At 43.4% G+C, this 19,347-nt stretch overlaps 3 protein-coding genes across 15 annotated transcripts; 2 read left to right on the top strand and 1 right to left on the bottom strand.

Annotated features, from left to right (window-relative positions):
• The first annotated feature begins 1,399 nt into the window (after positions 1–1,399).
• On the top strand, positions 1,400–2,542 carry LOC112276457 (uncharacterized). The gene has a single exon (XM_024507803.3). The coding sequence runs from the start codon at positions 1,620–1,622 to the stop codon at positions 2,106–2,108; it is 489 nt and encodes a 162-aa protein (XP_024363571.1). The 5' UTR covers positions 1,400–1,619; the 3' UTR covers positions 2,109–2,542.
• A 145-nt stretch (positions 2,543–2,687) lies between these two features.
• On the top strand, positions 2,688–8,924 carry LOC112276455 (uncharacterized). Of its 11 annotated transcripts, none has more exons than XM_024507795.3 (8): positions 2,688–3,489; positions 3,753–4,123; positions 4,420–4,540; positions 4,826–4,849; positions 5,006–5,056; positions 5,201–5,432; positions 5,537–7,788; positions 7,918–8,924. In XM_024507795.3, the coding sequence occupies exons 2-8, from the start codon at positions 3,827–3,829 to the stop codon at positions 8,619–8,621; spliced, it is 3,681 nt and encodes a 1,226-aa protein (XP_024363563.1). In that variant the 5' UTR covers positions 2,688–3,489; positions 3,753–3,826; the 3' UTR covers positions 8,622–8,924. The 11 variants fall into 11 exon arrangements, with proteins under 11 accessions (XP_024363563.1, XP_024363562.1, XP_073387088.1 ...); XM_024507794.3 differs by having other exon boundaries at positions 4,772–4,849; XM_073530987.2 differs by having other exon boundaries at positions 3,795–4,123; positions 4,772–5,056.
• A 455-nt stretch (positions 8,925–9,379) lies between these two features.
• LOC112276456 (protein RRC1) lies at positions 9,380–18,315 on the bottom strand. Of its 3 annotated transcripts, none has more exons than XM_024507797.3 (18): positions 18,029–18,315; positions 16,773–16,865; positions 16,398–16,542; positions 16,120–16,183; positions 15,837–15,906; positions 15,313–15,468; positions 14,859–14,978; positions 14,423–14,588; positions 14,181–14,293; positions 13,939–14,019; positions 13,604–13,825; positions 13,221–13,279; positions 12,271–12,364; positions 12,011–12,148; positions 11,493–11,717; positions 10,345–11,291; positions 9,941–10,161; positions 9,380–9,788 (listed from the first exon to the last, which is right to left on the bottom strand). In XM_024507797.3, the coding sequence occupies exons 1-18, from the start codon at positions 18,053–18,055 to the stop codon at positions 9,442–9,444; spliced, it is 3,288 nt and encodes a 1,095-aa protein (XP_024363565.1). In that variant the 5' UTR covers positions 18,056–18,315; the 3' UTR covers positions 9,380–9,441. The 3 variants fall into 3 exon arrangements, with proteins under 3 accessions (XP_024363565.1, XP_024363566.1, XP_024363570.1); XM_024507798.3 differs by having other exon boundaries at positions 14,859–14,975; XM_024507802.3 differs by lacking the exons at positions 16,398–16,542; positions 16,773–16,865; positions 18,029–18,315 and having other exon boundaries at positions 14,859–14,983.
• Positions 18,316–19,347: the final 1,032 nt, after the last annotated feature.

The following is a 19,347-nucleotide window of genomic DNA, read 5'->3' as shown; positions in this document are numbered from 1 at the left end:
ATTTTGGACTTTGTTGAAGTTACTTATTTCTCTTTTTGAACAAATTTAATTGACATGCTTAACATTTTATGTATTTTGTAAATGAGATTGGATTGGTTCAATGCATGTGTTGACTAAAAACCTACCAACATCAGTTAGATTTCTTCTCATTTCAATTCATGCATAAAAATTTTGAATGCACAAGTTGTGAAGAACATGACTTAATTCAAACTAGGCTTTTTGCTGTACTTTTGCAAATACTAGAGGAATATGTAAAATCGGCATTAAAAGCCAAACTGTCAAAAGTTGTAAAGAATTACAAAAATAATAATAAAATAAAATAATAATAATAATAATAATAATAAAAGTACCTCAAAAAATATAGGATTAAAGAAATTTCAAGCATTCCCTAGAAGGTAAGAAAGGCAAGAGTCCGAGCCAAGCACACAGCATGGTCCACGTCGAAATACACTGTCACATGGGGTGTGCCACGTGGGAAAGAATGGCTTGGCATGGGAGTGCGACAGGCAGATGTAGGAAATAGCAGGGGACGCCATGCTGGATGCCACGCAGGACCCAGACCAAGCTGGTTTGCCTGCCTCTCTGCCTGCGTGTAGCCTCGTCACTACGTGCCTCTGAAACCTCCCAACTCCATCCATCGGCTGCCCCATCATGGTCCGTCGGATCTCAGCTGCCGCTCAGATTAAATCTTAACTGCCGATCCAATTCCTGGGAACGCCTGAGAACGGAGGGAGGGAGCGTATGAGAACCAACAGGGGGTGGCGGGGGGTGGGCAGGTTGGAGGGCTAAGAGCATGGCCACCGGTGGCACCAACACTCGCGCCATCAGGCACGCTCCCCCGCCCTCAAAAAACTCCCCCACCAAGGCCTGCTATAGGCCGGGGTGAGTGAGGGGCCGGGCGGATTTGGGCGTTTGACCGCCAGCCTGCCGTGGAAACGGCTTGGTGAGGCCAGGCCCGTCCTCGCCGTGGGGCCCAGACGGAGCCCTTGTGGGTCTGCCACGTGGCGCCGAGCCTTGCGGATACCGGCCTCCGCACTGTGGTACTTGATTGTATTACTGTTTACTTTAGAATACCAAAAGCTAAAAATAAATGACTCTACGCAATTTGTATGACTAACGTTTCAAACCTTTTCTCACAATGTAACAAAACACATGATGGGAAACATGTCAAGATTATGCTTGTGAGATTTTTCTATATTAAATTCCATAATTAGTAGGAGAAACAAACAAGTGTAGTTACCAGCAATCCTGTGAAATCAATGTGCTCATTCAAGTTAACAAACAAGTGTCGTTACCGACATGTTCCCCCCGTGCTCCCCCCCCTCGCGTTCCCGAGGATCCAAGTAAAGGTCAGGATTAAAGCTTGAGATCTGACGGCTGATATGTCTCGAGCCCGACGATTGAGTTGGGAGGTTTGAGAGACGCGTAGCAACGAGGAGTGGTGACGAGGCGAGGCTGCGTGCAGCGACGGTGCAGAGCAGTGCAATGGGAGCATGGCGCCATTCCTGCTCCCATGCCCGCTCTGCTTCTGCTGTTCCTTGCCATAATACTTCAGCTCTCTTCAATGCCCTTCCTTCCCTCTATATCATGAGTTTTATTGGGATGGCGAGGTGGTGGCGATGCTGGGGTCTGTAATGGCGTTTTCCTCTGAATCTTCTCGAACTTCTATTCTTCCCTTCTTGCCCAACTCCCACCCGTTTCCCTTGCCTCATGCCGCTTCTCTGTTTCCAATCTTCACCTCCTGCTACGGCCTCGGATCCTGCTCCGGTAGTAGTACTCTGGCCCCAGCTTCGGCATCTCGGCCCTCGCTCCGATGGTTTTCGTCTTCCTCCGGCTCCTCCAACACGCCGCCTGAGATGCGAGACGTCAAAGCGTACAAGCTGCCACCAGTGAACCCCCCCGACAAAGAGAACCCCGACGCCGTGACGCTCCGAGCGCAGTGGGACAACGCGGTGAGATTGTATGGGAGGATGTACTCGCATGCCTGGGGAACTGCGATTCTGGCAGGGGTTACGTTGTTTGGAATTGGCTGGTACGTCAAGGGCGAGAATCCCCTGAAGGCTTTGGACCCCACTGGAGAGATTAAGAAGAAAGAAACGGCCGATTAGGTTATTGTGCGTGTTGCATCCAGGTCTCGGATCCCTAAGGCCGGACATTATTCTCAGATCAGAACCCTAGAACTCTTATGAGTGTCCTCAAATTGTGAAGCCCAGATTATGCAATGCCTCGTGGCTTTACAAGATTTAGAGATAGAGCCGATCAGTTAGTGCTGACGCTTAAATTGGTTTTCGCAACTGTCCTTTCTTTTGCATGTTAGTTAATGGTAGCAAAAGGGTACCTTGGTTCAAGCCTCAGCGAAGAATTCAATCGTGTGTTATTGCTGACGGGGGCCAAGATATAAGAGCTTTTTAATGAACGGAATCGAACACATAGAAAGTATATCCTCAACAAAGACTAGGATAGTAGATGTAAATCTAGGCAGCAAATGTACACATGCGGCACTGAAATCTTTTTATGAAATCTCTTTGGTTTTTCATTGGTATTACGCATCTCTTTGTAAGCATATGGCCAATAGATATCTGTTACTTGAGGTGCGTTTACTTTGGTAGAAGCATTGTCGTCTTTTGAAGTGATTGCATCTTCTTCTGCTTCTGCTTCTTAATCAGCAGTCAGGGCGACCAACCTGCACATGCCGACAATCATTCAGTAGTTTCATATTTCTATGAAATATAGAATTTGGCAACAAAGTATATTGCAAGGAGTTTACGATGCTTTGAAGGAGATCCTAGACTCTGTTTTGAAGGACTAATGTTAGTCTGGCACTTCATGATCAACTGTAGAGGTGATGTTGCTTTTGGGGAGGGCGGGTATCATGCGAAGCTAACTGTAAGCTTGTGAGTTGCTTGTGATTGTACAGGGAAAGGGATGGCTCTATCCCACATTCTGCTAACTCACATGGTTCATAAGTAGGGAACTGAAACCAGGTCTTGAGATCACGTGATGTTCCTTTGATTATATTGTCACATGGCAATTTAAACCTGAAATTGATAGCCGCGGCACTGATTTGAGCTTCATGTACTGCATGCCTGCATGCCTGGAGGACAAGGATGGACGGTTTTACCAACTAACCGCTGTCACGTCCGTATCCTTCCCTTTCTCCTTTCATTGTGAAACAACTCTCTGTTACGCATGCTGCTCCTGGACTCCCTTGCAGTTTTATTAGGGGAGTCTTCTTCTGCTTTTCTCAATCATTTCCTTGGGGTTGCATCCACCTCAAATTTTGGATATCACTTAGTTCAAACGGTGAACCTTACAAGGATCAATAACCATTGTACATAGAACAGGTTATAATGTTGTCACTCTCTCAGTAGGTTGGTGGATTCAGAGCTGAATAAGCTCTTCATAATGGAGTGAACTCTTTGTGGTATTAATGGAAACACCAACCATCTTTAGCAATCTGCAACTCGACACCATGGCGAAGATGATCAAGTAAATTCATTTCTCTTTGTCGCTGCATGATGATGATTTTCGGCAGTAATGGTTGCTGCGATTGTATCCCAAGGATTCCTTACTGTTTGGCGGTCAAAATATTCGATTGTGAGGCTTTATCAGAAGTGTCACGTAGTTGAGTATTTTGAGAAATTCATCATGGATCCTTCAAGGGATCCCATGGCTTGAGTTGAAACCAGTAACTGTAACTTGTGTTGGTGAAGTGTAAGCTAATGCACAGATGTAGAATGGCTATCTCGTAGGTAATTAGTCGACGACGGAGTCTGATGGCAGCAAATTAATAGGAAAGCGGCACAGGCCCATCTCTTCGGCCGGAATGAAAATGCGACGTTCAAGACAGAGGAAGGGAAAATCAGGAAGCAAACAGGTAGGAACCTTGAATGTTTCTAGGGCGTCTTCTGGCCCTAGGTATGAAGTTTTCACGATCCCCACCCCAAGAGGTTATCTGTCCAAAGGAGCTTCTGAAAGTAATATGGAAACGAGCCTCACCGATCGAAAGAGGCCTGCCAGCAACCCAGAGCACGTAGGGGCGCCCACTTCGTTTGGGACTCCTCAGCATGTTGTCGTTGGGCAATGCTACAGTGATTGCTCTCATGATTCCCAGCGCTCCCTAGTACTTCTCAGCTTCAACCTGTCAAGTTTAAGAGTTCTGCTTTCTCCTGTTTTGCTAGTGCTTTTATTTCCGTTGTTGTCGGCACCGACTTCACTTTGCAATGCATCTGGTGTGAAACGTTTGTTTTATCGCCTTAGGGGTGATTTACCACTTTTTTTGGCCTTAGGATTCATAGAGATACTGTTCATCATTGACATTCATTAGAGTATCATTTCTGTGATGTCACATGGCTTCTAATCAGTGCAATTGCTGATTTTGTTGTATTTAAAATTAAAATTATCTTCTTTTTTCATCAGGATGGAGACGTGTGTTCTGCCAGACCTGGAGTGAAACACATTATGGTTAGATTGTCTGGCCTAATCCCCAGTCTATCTCCAGCTACCACTTCAGAAGTGCCTTTTTCCATCAATTGTGGCGGTATGAACCTTCCTTCTCTTTTGAAGTCCGCGATCCTGTGACTAATACTCTGCTTTAGGACATACCTCTTTTTTCATGGTCTTCTTTGTTAAATGGAGCTCATTCCTCTCCACTATTTATATAAATTTTATTTTTCTTTTTTTTTTGTTTTTGAATTTATAAATTTATGAATTTGGGCAAAGTCGTTGGTATTGACCGGTAATGACAGTATTGGTTAGTGACGACTAACAGGGCGAACAAAGATAATGGGGACAGAATCTGAACCTAATCAGCAGATGTTCACAGCTATGCAGAGCAATACCATATCAGGTTGCACATCAAACGAGAAAATTAATCATAATACGAATTGCACCCATTTAGAATTACAGTCTTCCTCTCAGAAAATGACTGTCACACCGACTGTTAGAATTCTTCACCAAGCTCTTCAAACCCCTGATGAGAGGGTTTTGATGGAGGAGATCGCAGAAACGCAGAAACATGATAGAGCTGGTGCAGCTGTCTGTAGAGACGAAACAGGTAATTTGTGATAACCAGTTGCATCTATTCTTTTTCTTCTCTTCAATTAAATGCCTCTTACATGGTACCTTGTAACGCACTATGTCCACTCATGTACTTTGTGTTTGAACATCTCAATCAAGTAATTGGAAATATTTGCTGCAGGTGGCTCTATTGCGAACCTTCCTCTACTTGACAAGAGTTGCTGTGCGCTGGATTCCAGTAACGCACAGGCTAGGAGTGGGTTTGTACAAATAGACCCTATTTCTCGTCCAACCAATTCCAACTGGCTCTATCCCGCAGTTTTTCCAATGAATTATCGACCTGTGAATGGTTGCCACGGATGTGGAGCCACCAGATTCGCCCCTCCCTGCATCTTCCAAAGAGATTTCCCGAGGTTATCTTTTATTTCTCCAAAACTCCTTTCATTGCAACAATTTTGTAATATGCTATGATAATTTCCTTCTCAGGTTCAATATCCTGAGTGTGGTTTTGGATCAGGGTTGTTCATTACTACGCAGAGCATCCGACACTTAGCCAAAAGAGCCTCCAACGGAACAGAGTTGAACCACCGGCCTGTTGTGAAGGACTTGATTTTGAAGGACTATCATCCGAATCAATCTATGCCCCCACAATGGAGCAAGACGAGGGGCATGTATATGGAGCTCAATACATAAACAGAGACGACGTGTTGATGTGTCCAGCTCCGTGGGTTTACGAAGGGAGATTTTTTCCAGGTACTCCTGCAATGGGAGTAAACTGGGTGTCAGATTGTATTAGTGAGGGCCAGCCAAGACAAAGCTCTAGCGAAAAGCTTGAAGAAAGCTACTCTCATAAAATACCAGACCCTGTGTATCTCTCAGCTCACTGCAACACTTGTAGTACCGACTATTCCCCTGATCTGGATGTCGATACGCAACGGCATCTTGAGGAGAAAATCGGTCACGAAATCTTGCTACTGAGTCAGAAGCTGGCGAATCTGCAGGCCCAATGTGGAACCCGGCGCCCCGTTCACAGCAACACCAAGCCTGCTGTTCTGAACCGCCCGCAAGCACCTCCCTTGGACGTCAATATGCGACGCACTCAAAGAGATCCCAAGAGCGCGAGTTCTCGCACTTCAAGCATTAGCCGAAGTATTAGATGTCAGGGCACAACCCAACCTCGGTCTGGAGCTTCTTCGTCCTCGAGGACCACTCGCAAGCAAGCTGCAGAGTCTAGGTTCAAGATCGAAGATAGATTGCTTGAAGGTGGTAGAATCAAGGGAGCTAATTCGTCCACCCCTGCGCAATCTTCAAGTAGAGGAAGCGACTCAGGGGCATCATCATCAACAGCCACTTTCAATGTTGATAAGAACCAGCCACATTCTCGAGATGGCTCTGGTGGCCATTCGTCCGAGAATAGCACAACTGGTCCACGAGGAAGCGCAATGCATTGCGGAGTTCATCAACATGGAGCAAATGAAGCTGTAGATTCTGTGCAAGGACGTGTGCAAAACTTCAGAGAGGATGGTGAAGATGGAGCAAGTAACAAAGCCAGATCCTTTTCGAGGGCTTACATGAAATGTGTACGAGGTAGAGGAGCTGCAGGAATTCATTTAGAGGAGTGCTCTTATTCGGATGATATGAAAGTGAATCTGAGGATTGGAGGAATGAATGTGCAAGGGCACCCAAACGGAAGCAAACAGTTTGATTGGGAGAAGTTCCGGTTCCAAGGGACTGCCGGTTTACGTGGGAATGAAGAATTCGTTGAGGCAATTGATTCTCGAATTCTACCTAAGTTGAACTCTCAGGTGGGGTTCGCAGAAGTACACGCTGAGACTTGGCTGTCGAATGGGGGGACTTCCATATCAGTAAGCAAATCGGCGCAACCTGGTGAAGGCAATTCTCCTGCGGAGCTTGCATGGACTTCAACAGATGGGAATGACAAACAGGAGTGCGAGAACAGAGGAAAGAGGCTGCCAGATCGTCGCATTGAGAACAGGCATGCTACGAGTGGCATGAGAGATGCAGATTCTCCCAAGGAAATATGCGGCTTGGACTCTAGAACAGCGCATCATTTGCTAAAGGCGGGATTGAGAAGAAAACCTTACTTTTGGAAGACACCGAGGTTAGGGCCCGTTCCGCGCATACTGAGGTTGAAGAAAAAGACGTTTGGAACTCGAAGTCCACGAAAGGATTGTGGGAAGCGGTTGCGTAGAAGGACGTTGTTCGACTTAAACCTAAACTTGAAGACAAATCTCATGAGTGCAGGTGCTGCGCTTGAAGAAGGTGATGATGAGAACTCAGACAGTGGAAGCCAACCATGGCAGCTGATGGAGGAGGAAACAGGAGGTTCTGAAGAGACGGTGGATGCGCAATGTCAGCGTGAGGTTGCTGATTACAAAGCTGAGTACGCGACGTTCGTAGAGAACACTGCCGTGAGGCTGCATAAGAATTCAGAAAACGAAGACTACACTTCAATTATCAACTTGCAAGCGTTAACGAGTGGTGCCCGTAGTAAAGTGAACGAATTGAAGCTCTCGGAAGCACCGTTAGTGTGGCTATCAAAACCTTCATCTCAACCAGCGAAGAAAACGTATATTAAATGTGTTGAGCTCGTAATGGCAATGAAGAAGAAGAACCGGCTCTGTAAGCTAAATGGACGCAAGGCTTTCGGAGATGGGTACTCTTACAGGAGGATGGATTGTTTGGTGGGGTCGAAGGATAACGATGGAATGGAAAAAGAGCTTCACAATAGGGCAGATGGTAATGGAGGTAAATTTGTTTAGAATCAAACCAAGATGGTTACTAATTCTGAGAATTGTCTTCAACCAATTGACGACTATAATTTTAATCAAATTGAAAAACATGAGAACCTTATTGATGGATTTGAAGTGGTTGCAGGTGGTGCTAGTCACAACACTGAGGGTGCTAATGAAGATCAAGTCATCAGGGAGCCAGTGGAACCGCCAGAAACTTGTTGCTGGGATACAGTTAACCGCAGAGACGTTAAGTTCTCGGGGTTTCAGAATTTTCCGAGCGCCACGACGTTAGCGGAGGCTCGAGAGATGAAACTATTTGAAGACTCCCTGTTGCAGTCTGCGGAGCAAGAGGAAGCTCATAGCTTGGCGATCAAGGGACACTCAGAAAACACGTACAACTTGGCTTTTATGACTAACTTGCACTGCGATGAAGGGATACCTCCTCCCTCGAATCCAGAGTCTTCTATTGTGGATCAAGTTTCAAGTCTGGCGTCGGTGCTTTCACGAGTGATGCCGAAGCAGATGGACAGCATGGAAGCTGAGCAGCTACGAGCTCGGTGGGAGGAGCTCATCGATGCTCTAGAGAAGGAAAGGCTTGGATTGCCTAAGATCAAAACAGGTGGTCGCAAGATAGGAGTGACGACGCGGACCAACAGTCCGAGAGACTCGGGAAGTGTGAAGCGAATTGCAGAGCAGATGAAGAGCTTCGGAGCTACCACTCTGAATCTGGAGAAAGAAGGTGTAAGCATAATCCAGAAAGAAAAAGACGGTCTTGAAGACGTGGGTATATCGAAAGAAAGGGCTCACTGGAACAAAGTTGAACAAAAACAAGCAGTTGTATTTTAGAGGTGTCATTAGTGATGAGTTTTTTGTCCACCATCTTCTGTGTTAAGTCTGTGTAGGTAGCTATTCGTTTGTTAAAATCTCAATTTTTGCAAGGAATCCTAATGTGAGTCGTTTAGAAGGGCTTACAGGCCGTTCTCATGCAGAGCAATGGAGGGATTGAGTGATCGTATTGTGCCAGAGAGGATCTAGATCTCTACTGCTTGAGGTCATTTCAGAAATTTTGGACTGCCCTACAATTCAAGCCCTCCACTTGTAAACGGCCTTAAGGCGTTCAAATTTTTAAGAGAGGATTTTCGCAGTAAACCAAGATTTGCCACGATGTCCCATTTGTACAATTTAGGTTGCTGCAACAGAAGCACTTAGCCCATATTTAGAATCAATAACTAAAGCTTGAAGAAACAATACCGCTTCGTCAAGCAATCACCAAAGTAAACTCAGAGAGTCCTCCCCAACCACTTGTTCTAATTTGTGCCAGCACGGCTTAGCCCATTGCAACTTCGCAATCCATTTGGCATTCTCATAAGATCGATTCAGCCAAAACCTTCGAAAACTGCCTGGAAGTCATTCTTCCAACACCTAATCCAATCGCCGTAGTGTATCCTACAATTAACATCAATCTGCACTGATTTTTATGTTCAAGAGAATCACTAAAAACATAAACATGTCAAAATCAGACACTGACCTGAAAGTTGATTGCATATGCTACTGCCACCTTTTACGACTGTTACAAACCTAAATTACATCAGGACTGCACAGCATGCATAAGAGAAGCTATATTTCCCACAACTGAATAGTACACAGGTTCCACCGTACTCAAAATCTACGCATGACGTCGCTTTTCTCTCTCTCTATTCACCCGATCCCTTTCCCTACCACTTCTGTCACGGTCTCTATCCTTCCTTCTATCTCTATCTTCTCTATCCTTACTGCTATATCTATCTCTGTCTCTTTCCTCTCTATCTCGCCCTCTGTCACTGTCACTATCCCGGTCACGGTCCCGATCGCGCTCTCGTTCTCTAGGCACTCTTTCTTTAACCCTCGGCAAACTTCTGCTACGGCTACGGCTGTGGGTCCTAGTTCGTTTCTTCGAAGATCTGGAATCTCTGGAATCTCTTCGGTCATCCCGTCTATTGTCTCGCCTATCCTTTCTGTCACCTGATGCTCTATCTGCAACCATAGCAAGGATTCAGATCATTGGTCACATTGTACAGCCAATAAAAACTGCCAATAGAGCTAAATATCATGATTAATGGGAGAAGCATTTTAAGAAAAAAATATTCTAAACAGCTGGCGAGGGAACTAAAGTGATCAATGCTTACCTGATGCCCCGGAATAACCACGATCTAACCCTGAATCAAGTCCTTTACTATCTCTTTCCCAACTAGGTAGAGCATTATTATCCAAGAGGCCATAATCTGCTTCTAATTTCTTCCTTTGAAGTGCAACCCTTGTCTCGATTTCCACATGATTCTTGATTCCACGCTCTTCTAGAGACTCTCGGTATTCAATTATTGCCACTTCCAGCTTACGCAGCTTTTGCCTGCATTTACTTGGAATCAGTTTCAGGAGACACTTCTTGACCATTGAAACATCTTCTATAACTAATGGCATTTGCGATGAACAAAACTAAGAGATCAACATAAAACAAGATATCTGCCACGCGTAATCCACTAGTTAGAAATATTCACTTTAGACAGACAAAACTTTAACATGCGTCACGCACCGTCTTTCTTCGTCCATACTGCTGTCTGCAACAACATACTCCAGTTTATCCTCTTTCGTATCAGTCTTAAATACGTCTTCACTCCCATCAGAGGAGTAACCTAACCCCAAGCCCTTACTATCTTTATCCTCATTGTCACTGCATCCATCCTCCCGAGTCCACTTGGATGCTGGAAGCACAGGTTCAGCCTTCTCCCCAAAAACCTTCTGACCAGTCATGGGGATGAGCGATATTGTAGGCGGCGCTACACTCGGAGTAGCTCCAGAGTGCTTGCTTGAATCCTTTGATCTAACATCATCTGTTTCAGAATGTGACCTAGGATGTGCAGCTGGGTTCTGATTACCTGTACTTCCAGTTTGATCAGCATTGTCATGAGCATTTCGTGATAACTTCTCAAAACGACTGACTTCACGCCATTTGCTTCCAAGATCGGTCCATGCTCCCCTACCCTCCTCGCCTCGCACTCTTGCTACACTGTCACTACTTTCCTTAGCTGTTGCTGTATTTGGTTTTAAGTAGCCTTGAGCTGCTCTAATCTCTTCTTCTTGCTCCCGATTCTTTTGCTTCTCAGCCTCTTCTAGGCTAAGCAAACGAGCTACCATAACCTCTATGCCCCCACGTATGGAGAGACCATTGTGTTTACATCGCCGTTCTAGTTCAGCCTGAGGTAGACTCGCAAGCTCACGCGCTGCAGCACCCTCTCCCATTGCCAGAGCTGCATCTGGATCTGCTACTCCACCAGATCCCTCAGGGAAATATCCACCTGCATCACGCATTTCTGATCCAGAACCATTCTCTTTCGAAGGTAGGTTGTCCCCACAAAGAGTGTGGAAGGGGGGAACCCCTGAGTTTCCTGGCCGTAGGAATGTTGCACGCAAGCCAGTAACAAAAGAATCTGAAAACAAGAACCAGTCTGCCCAAACTTGAAGAACTTTTAACACTCGCTCCTGCCGAATCCAAGTCATACGATACGCTCAATTTAGAAGAACCAAGAATCGAAACGAGGTTGACCACCTAAGTGAATCGTGTTTCATGGATAAGTTGAAGTGCATTAAATCAGGTAGTATATGATACAAGTACATCAAGCTGCTTGAATAGCTAGAGAGATCGTCCAATAAAATCTCTTGTTCATTTTCACCAGTTTTTACCTTCAAAGCCTCTGCAGTAATTCTTCCAGTGATATTCCGATAGAGATCGTTGAAACTCTCCATAATGTCTGGAAGTCGGGACTCAAATAATGTACGATATGCAGATGCATTTTTCACGGGAGCACTGCTGTTGTGCAGAACATCAGACACTAGCATGAGACGGGCCACTTTGCTTGGAATAGGAGTCTCTTTCAAGGTCAATGACTCAGTCAATACCTCCACCACCTGTCACAGGTAAACGAGCAAATAACAAATTCGAGCTTAGTTAATGTTCAAGTTTCTAGACGGCATAAGAGAAAATATTCACTTCGCCTAAAAAATAATATTTGTAAAAACAAATAGGTCAGAAAACTCCCTATCTCGGTAATAGGATTTACAAATGCGTGCATACAACACCAAATACAAAGCATCTAATAGACGTGCCGAAAATCCTTTACATCAGCAATACGACATTAACATAGACTTAAATTGCTGGATTACTAAAATACCAGTGTCCTAGCTATAACCCAGTAGCGTACCTCTCCGGCAGCTTCTGCATTGTCTAGAGCAAAACCCATCGCTTCTCGGATTTGACTTCTTTCTAGTGTCAATGCTCGCAACACATCCTCAAATTCATCACGTTGGCTGTCAGTTAATGCTCGCTCGTGATCTATTCTCTGGAAAAAATGAATCATGAAGGTTGAGATAAATGTGAGACGAATTCTCCCCAAAACGACACAAAAGTTAGTTGCGACTCGAATTGAAGTTTCCAAGGCGTTAAAAACCGAAGGCAACTTACTCGACCCCTTCCAGCAGCAAAGGTAGTAGCCGTAGTATTCTCACGCTTAGGACTTTTATTATAATCCTGGATTGGCAAAGCTGGAGGCATCCATCTGCAGGAAACAAGCGAAGAACCCGCATTTTTAAGACAATTGTTTTGCCACAAGATAGGTTTGAAAAGGGAACGCAACGAGCAATTATCAAGAGCAGTGACAGGTTCCGTAAACAATTCTTCAGAACACAGCAAAAAGCCTCTGAAGTGTTTGGATTTTCAGAACAAGACTTTCTAATCCATTTAAAATCTTCTGTCACACAGATGACAAGGACAAAAGTCCTCTGGACGAAGTAAGGACCTTCGGCTTCTACCAGTTGCATGTGATAACGAGCACGTGAAACAAAAAAGTTTCCTCATGTATATTCCAGATGATAAATGCCATCTGATGACAACAATAAAATATCCAGCAAGAAAAGCGAAAGGCCGACGTATGTTCTAGTCAGTTCACAACAAATGAGCTGATTGTCCATTGACACAGGGACATACGTCAATGGGCAAACATATAGTTGTTCTCATAGACTTATACTGATTTAAGCAGATTTTTAGGTGCACCGTCAAGTGCGGATAAGCTAAAATTGACTAAAACTTGGAAGTGATGAGCATAATCTAGATCAGCTTACAGACCGGACGTTTGAAACTGGGTAATACATGTCAGCTCAACGTTTTTCGCCTCTCAACCTAACAGCAATGATCTGAATGGTAGAAAATGTCTCACAAGCTATCAATATGCGCACTGTAAGATAAATATCAACCAGTAATGATCACATCTCTCCATCTGAGAAGGGAGATCAAGTCTCGTCCCATTACATAACGAGAGCCGTATGCGTCAAATTGAGGTAAAATTCTAATCGGACCAAAACCAGCAACAGCACTAATATTTGAATGCAGACATGAGCATATACATCCGTACTTACCGTCCACTCCCAGTTATCATGATGAAAGGCTCTGTCCGCCATCTTTGAAGCGTATCTCCCTACAATGCACCATTACAACCTCGTCAATCAGTTCATCCAGAACTCCCCACTAGGTGTACATCATCACTCTCTTCTTTTGGAATATTTAGAGTAACGGTCTGCAGCTCGAGAGAGCTAACAAAAAACTCCTTGTAATTTCTGTGAGATTACTAAGAGGGCAAAAGATCCTTCGGGACTGTGATCTTCTAAACAATGGATACTCTTTTTTAATGATTAGATCGGTGGTTGTGAAAAATTGATACTAGAAGTCTGCTGATACATCATAAAAACAAGCCTCTCCAAATCACTACTATAACTTGCAAAAGCTTGACTAGAGACGATACCTGTGCAAAAGAATAGAGCCGCCACAAATAGTAAGTGTGTTCACTTGATGTTAGGTCGAATAAGAAGCTGAAGAGCGGTTTACCTCTGCCCCTCTCCATGATAGCTTGCTCAAATGTACAACCATCGTCAAGAACGTACATAGCAGTTGTATCTATGACATGACGAAGATGTTGATCCTTTGGTGGTACCACTTGAATATCTGGCACATTTGGTGTGACAACCTGGTAGCAGAATCCAACCAGGCGATGTTAGAAACGAATATATATATATAGAAGTGAAGTCCTCCCTAAATAAAATAAAATAAAAAACACAAACGAGGATAAAAAAAACTCGCCAATTCCGCATTCTGGCCTGAGACGGATGAAATGGATGGGCCACCCGGTCCTGACCAGGCAACTGTGGAAGCAGTTGCACCCTGTAAAAGGATCAGCCATGTATTACAACCAAACAAAGGTACCTAGGTAAGCATTTTACTCGTATCTAAAGCATCACATGCTTGGCCAAGTACTTAAAAATTGCAACACCTCATACATACAATAAAGCAGATCAATACCGATGACTCCTACTTGGCCATACCTCCTTAGCTCGAACAGCCATTTGACCTGGCGGAGGAGCAGGAAGAGCTTGCGCAGGAAGAGACACAGACTTTCCCCAACCAATCCTCAGCTCATAATCGTACACAATTATCCCTGCATCATTGTTCTTCACATTAGCAATACAAAGGCATTCATGTCTATGTGGCAGTAATAAACACTCAGATTCTATGTACAGTTTGTACTACGCTTCAAAATTACACTGATCGGAAGAGTTAAAAGCACCTTGCATCTCATCTTTGGCTGCTTGCGCTTCATTGCGATTCATGAAAGCAACAAAACCACAATTTCGCTGCCGCCTGCGCTCTTCATCTGTCCTTGGCCACATGATTTTTACACTGGCGATAGGCCCAAATCGTCCAAAAGTTCTCAGAAGAAAGTTTTCATCAACCTGAACCACATTAGCTCCCCTCAGAATAGTAATATAGTCATTGAAGGCACATACTAGTCCCTGTACCAACCACCACTAAACAACACGCTACAAGAGGAGAGCATAACGACAATAAATCTACAATTGTTACACTTCACTTTAACGTGAGATAACGACATTAATAATAAAAACTGCTCAAGATGACATTTTAAAATGGAGGCACAGTTGACAATCACATCCAGTAAGCATGATATTAAGAGAAATTATTCCAAAAGATATCGTCAGGAAGACCTGCGGCGCCAAATTGCCCACGTATAAATTGGTAGTTTGTGGATCGCCCTCATCAAAAGATCCGAACTTATCATCGAGGTCACCAGCATCATCTAGTCCCATAATCATTTGATCAGCCTGCTGTCCTTGCAAAAAAAAACGATAGGAGAAAAATGGAGTAATCCAAAAGATTAGTTCAGATACACGCTTCTGAAGAAAACAATTTCCAACACCTTGTGCCCTGCATGACTCTGGTCAACGTTAACATCAATTATCGAACAATGTGGTACACAACTGAAGAGCGGGAAGTGGGAGCAGTTGCAAATCAGATGGCTGATTGTATGAACTTAATAATCAACCATACATACCACCTTGACTTCAAATATAAGAACGAAAACACTTTCTCGATCATTGCTGTCATCGTTTCTGAACCTAACACGTTGAGAAGTAAATGATCCATGAGAAAGGAGATTACTATTCCAGAACTCTGTGACCTCCTATCATTTCGGCGATTCTCACGCTCTGCAGTCCTCGTATCCCGAGCTTCTTGCTCACGTTTCAGCTCTTCCATGAAATGATGAATATTCCGAGATGTACCTCGATCTCTATCTTTGGGCTGCTCTTCATCCCTCTGATCCAACAACCAATAAGTGATTCAAACACAAAACACTTGCTATGGGCCCAAACCATACCTCCTAAGCAAGCTTGTCCAACGACAACCCTAAACCTACGTGAGCACGTAAAAACGGACAAGTCTGCGAATCTGGTACGCAACACTATAGAGAATAAAATGCACCCAAATGAAGATCCAATATATTTCTTCCACATCCAAAATACTGCTCAAATTTTGATTATTCACGACAACAAAAAGTAACTTATAAGAGAAAAGATCACCAGCAACTTTAATTGTCTACGGACTTGCTGAAATCAATGTGCAGAAATTGATGTCGCTCCACTTGAACAAAAATAACCAAATCACTTGAGTGACCATTTACATACCCTTTTCTCGGAGTCTTTATCTCTATTCACCATTGCCGCTAAGCCTGGAGGAATAAAAGAGGGAACATATCTGGATAAAAAGGAGGTAGTTCATTGTTATTAGTGGGATACTTCGGGACTCTGCTGGAAAATTGAGAACTGGGGGATTTCATGCAATAATTAGGGAGTAACTGAATATACAGAAATTATAATGCTGTCAGGCATAAACATAGTATGCAAAATCGTTGACCATGACCTTGGCAGATATGTTTTGCAATCCAAAAGCTAATGAAAGAGCACAGACCTGCTGCCAGGCTTCTTCGAAGCTGCAGATGTCGGCGTTGAATATTCTTGCTTGATGAGCGCCACTGCAGAAAGAATAGCAACCAGGGAACAAGCATCCGCCAGAAATCAGAAATTCTATTGGAAAGCCACTCAAAACGCCTTTTTTGGTTTCACAGGTTGCATACCAAAATATACACACAATTTCCAAATAGTAAATTTCAAGGGATAAATGACCCAATTGATCATAGCTAACCAAGGTTTGCAGCCACAGGTGTCAATGAAACCTTGAAAACTTACTTGGCGACGCGACTTCAGAACTGGGTAGTTTGGCATCAGGATTGATAGTCCCACCCCGCACAAACGCTTTTCCACCAGGAGCATCATCTGCTTTAAACGACTCCACGAACTCTTCATACAGACGTGCAGCTTCTTCATCAGCTCGCTAAAAGACATCTCCATTTCAACAACTGATAAGTAATCAGACGTGGTAAACCTTTAAAAGCTTCTGATGTTATATTGTTCGGGAAGTTCAAAGTCGATGCCTATTACTGTGTCAGGTAGTATTCTAATGTGTTGTCATAGAATACACAGTTTCGAAATCTCTGAAGGTGCTCACGCATAGGAATCTATCAAAGGCAGAGTATTTCAATCCACACGTTCATCAATCTTTACCCTTTTTTTAGCGTCTTCCTCTTCTCTGTGTTTTTGAAATGGCGTCTTCTTCCTAACCACTGAAAATGCTGCCATCTTATCTGCAGCCTTACCCTGGAGAGCAAATACATAGTGCCCACCGTTAGTCACTATCATTGGAATCAGAATTGCAAAAAGATAAACCTTAGACTTGTTCTTTACGACTGAGCTGCGATTCAAGCAAGAACCGCAGCAATCATCACTTTAAGCATCCGTGCCGACTCGTGGAAAAGGAGCGAAATTTTCTTATAATTCAAACTTCACTGTCGCAATATGAAGACTGCTACCTACAACATGACCTGATCACATTGAATCAGAGAGTCCAATGCCCTCGAACCTACATAGCAGATTTAATTACCGTCCCACTTTAATTGCATACTGCATAGTCCATGGGGAAGAGGAATGTGCCAAATAGTGCCACACCTTGACAAGAAATATAATTGATGAAAAGTCAACACAACTACGGAAGCAACAGTGACACTCAATATAGAGGACGGCTACACACTAGAAGACAAAATCCGCTAGTTATCCTCTTCGCTCAGGGATTAATCTAATAGCCCTGAGTCTTGAATTTATCTGTTGCCTAGAAATATGCTGGGAAGATCTAAACTAGGTCGATGAGTAAATCAAGAGGGAAAATTTCTGTCAGTTGGATTTCCAGGTATGCGACTAAAATAAAACTTCAAGTATCCACGCTAAGTCGATTACAAGAAAGAAAAATTTATCTTTAGGGAAAAACCGGACCAGATGCACGGCTAACGGACCTCTCCTAAAACAACACATAGACTGACCTAAAGCAGAGACAAACATTAAAGTGGGACGGTAATTCGTAGGAAAACTCTCACCACCGTCGAACTGAAGAATTTAGCATTGTCTAAAACAAACACGACGCAATCTTTCACAAGCAACGCCATCCACTTTCCACAAACCCTAGACCCGCGGACAAAACTCCCCTAGCACGAAGCAAATAATAAAAGAAACTCCGCACGTCAGTATTCCGCTCAAAAATCTCTATTACGTTTCTAAAAGAGCCCTTATCACCTCGTCACCAAAACTCCACTCACCCACCACCCTCAAAACTCAATCAATAACAATCCGCAGATCGCAGGTCGCCATGTTACATCAAATTCGCCAGTAACTACCAGAATTTCAACCAATCGCGATGAAAAAAATATCACGACTCCCGATCTCAGCTCCTCCGGAACTCAAGTACACTCATCCGAAACCATCCAACTTACATTCTCGGCATCACCGCGAGAAGTCATGGCTGCAACTGGCGCGTTGGAAGCAGAGAGGGCTGCGGCCACAAGAGAACTATACGGGGAGACGAAGACGACGGATAGTTGGCCTAACGACAAGACGAGTCCTCTCCATTCCTCAGCGCCGCAGGAAGGCACGCAGGCAGCAGCAGCAGCAGAGCCGAGAGCTGCAATTTCACGAACAAGCGGGCGAAACGAAGCGAAGGGAGCTCGCCCGTTCGCTAGCTCGGTGATGTTGTTGTTGTTGTGTGGGTGCAGCAGCAGCACTGTGCCCTGCTGTGCTGTGTTGGCGTTGGCGTTGTGGGATCCCGGTCCCCCTCCACTTCCCCGCTTCCCTTTCCCTTTCCCTTCTCCTCACAGGGTCATTCGTATGCCATTCTTCTCAATAAGTCCCTTTAACTATTAATTATCTTAAACAAATATCCAACTCATTTCCTAACCTTTTTATTTCATTTGTCCATCGTTGAAATCTGTTGATTGAGCTAGATGGCTTCTCTAAAATTTGTAGGCAACTTAATTACAAGTAACCTTTTTATTGAGTTGCCCTCGAAATATATTGGACTACTTCCCAAAGTACCAAGTTGCGCTCAAATTCAACAATTTGGTATCCAATGACAATCAAAATTGTCAACTTATTAGACACCCAACACATGTTCTTTTGCTAGGTACACTTTTCACAATCTATCTACTCTTGGAACAATTCAAGTATGTTGCTTATTCTTACTTTGGCTTAATTCTATTTTATTATTTAATTATTCTTGTATTAGTTTTTATTTCTTGGATGTAGTATATATTGTTTCTAAATTGAATCCCTCCATAGCAACATCATCACTACCAACATTAACACCTTAAATTCATTATAACTTGAAAGAAGATCTAAAATGTTTATAATTTAATTCTTTATTTATGATAATATGATATGATTTGATTATTTAGGGTTTTCTAATCAAAGTTTTATATTATATTAAATGACATGCAAGTTATTATATTACTATAGCTATGAATTAATGTAAACTTTCATACAAAAATTAATATGCATACAGATCATAGATTTATTAAAAAGAAGTTAATCACTCAAAAATTATAAAGACAAGATATCTTGGTTAATTTGATATTTATTAATTAATATTGTAGCCACATACTAGTGAAGTAATTCAATTTCATTGTGATTACACTAGTAAAAATAATAAGATTGCACATAGATGTTTGAATGTTCATTCCATTGAAAAAAAATATATATGTCTACATATTATTAAAAAAAAACTTAGAGATTAGACAACTTGTTGTTTTCAAATTAA

This window comes from Physcomitrium patens, chromosome 24 (assembly GCF_059467195.1).
Source record: "Physcomitrium patens ecotype Gransden chromosome 24, ASM5946719v1, whole genome shotgun sequence".
Lineage (NCBI taxonomy): Eukaryota > Viridiplantae > Streptophyta > Bryopsida > Funariales > Funariaceae > Physcomitrium > Physcomitrium patens.
Note: the sequence above shows the minus strand (reverse complement) of the source record. Positions and strands in the feature narration are given on the sequence as shown.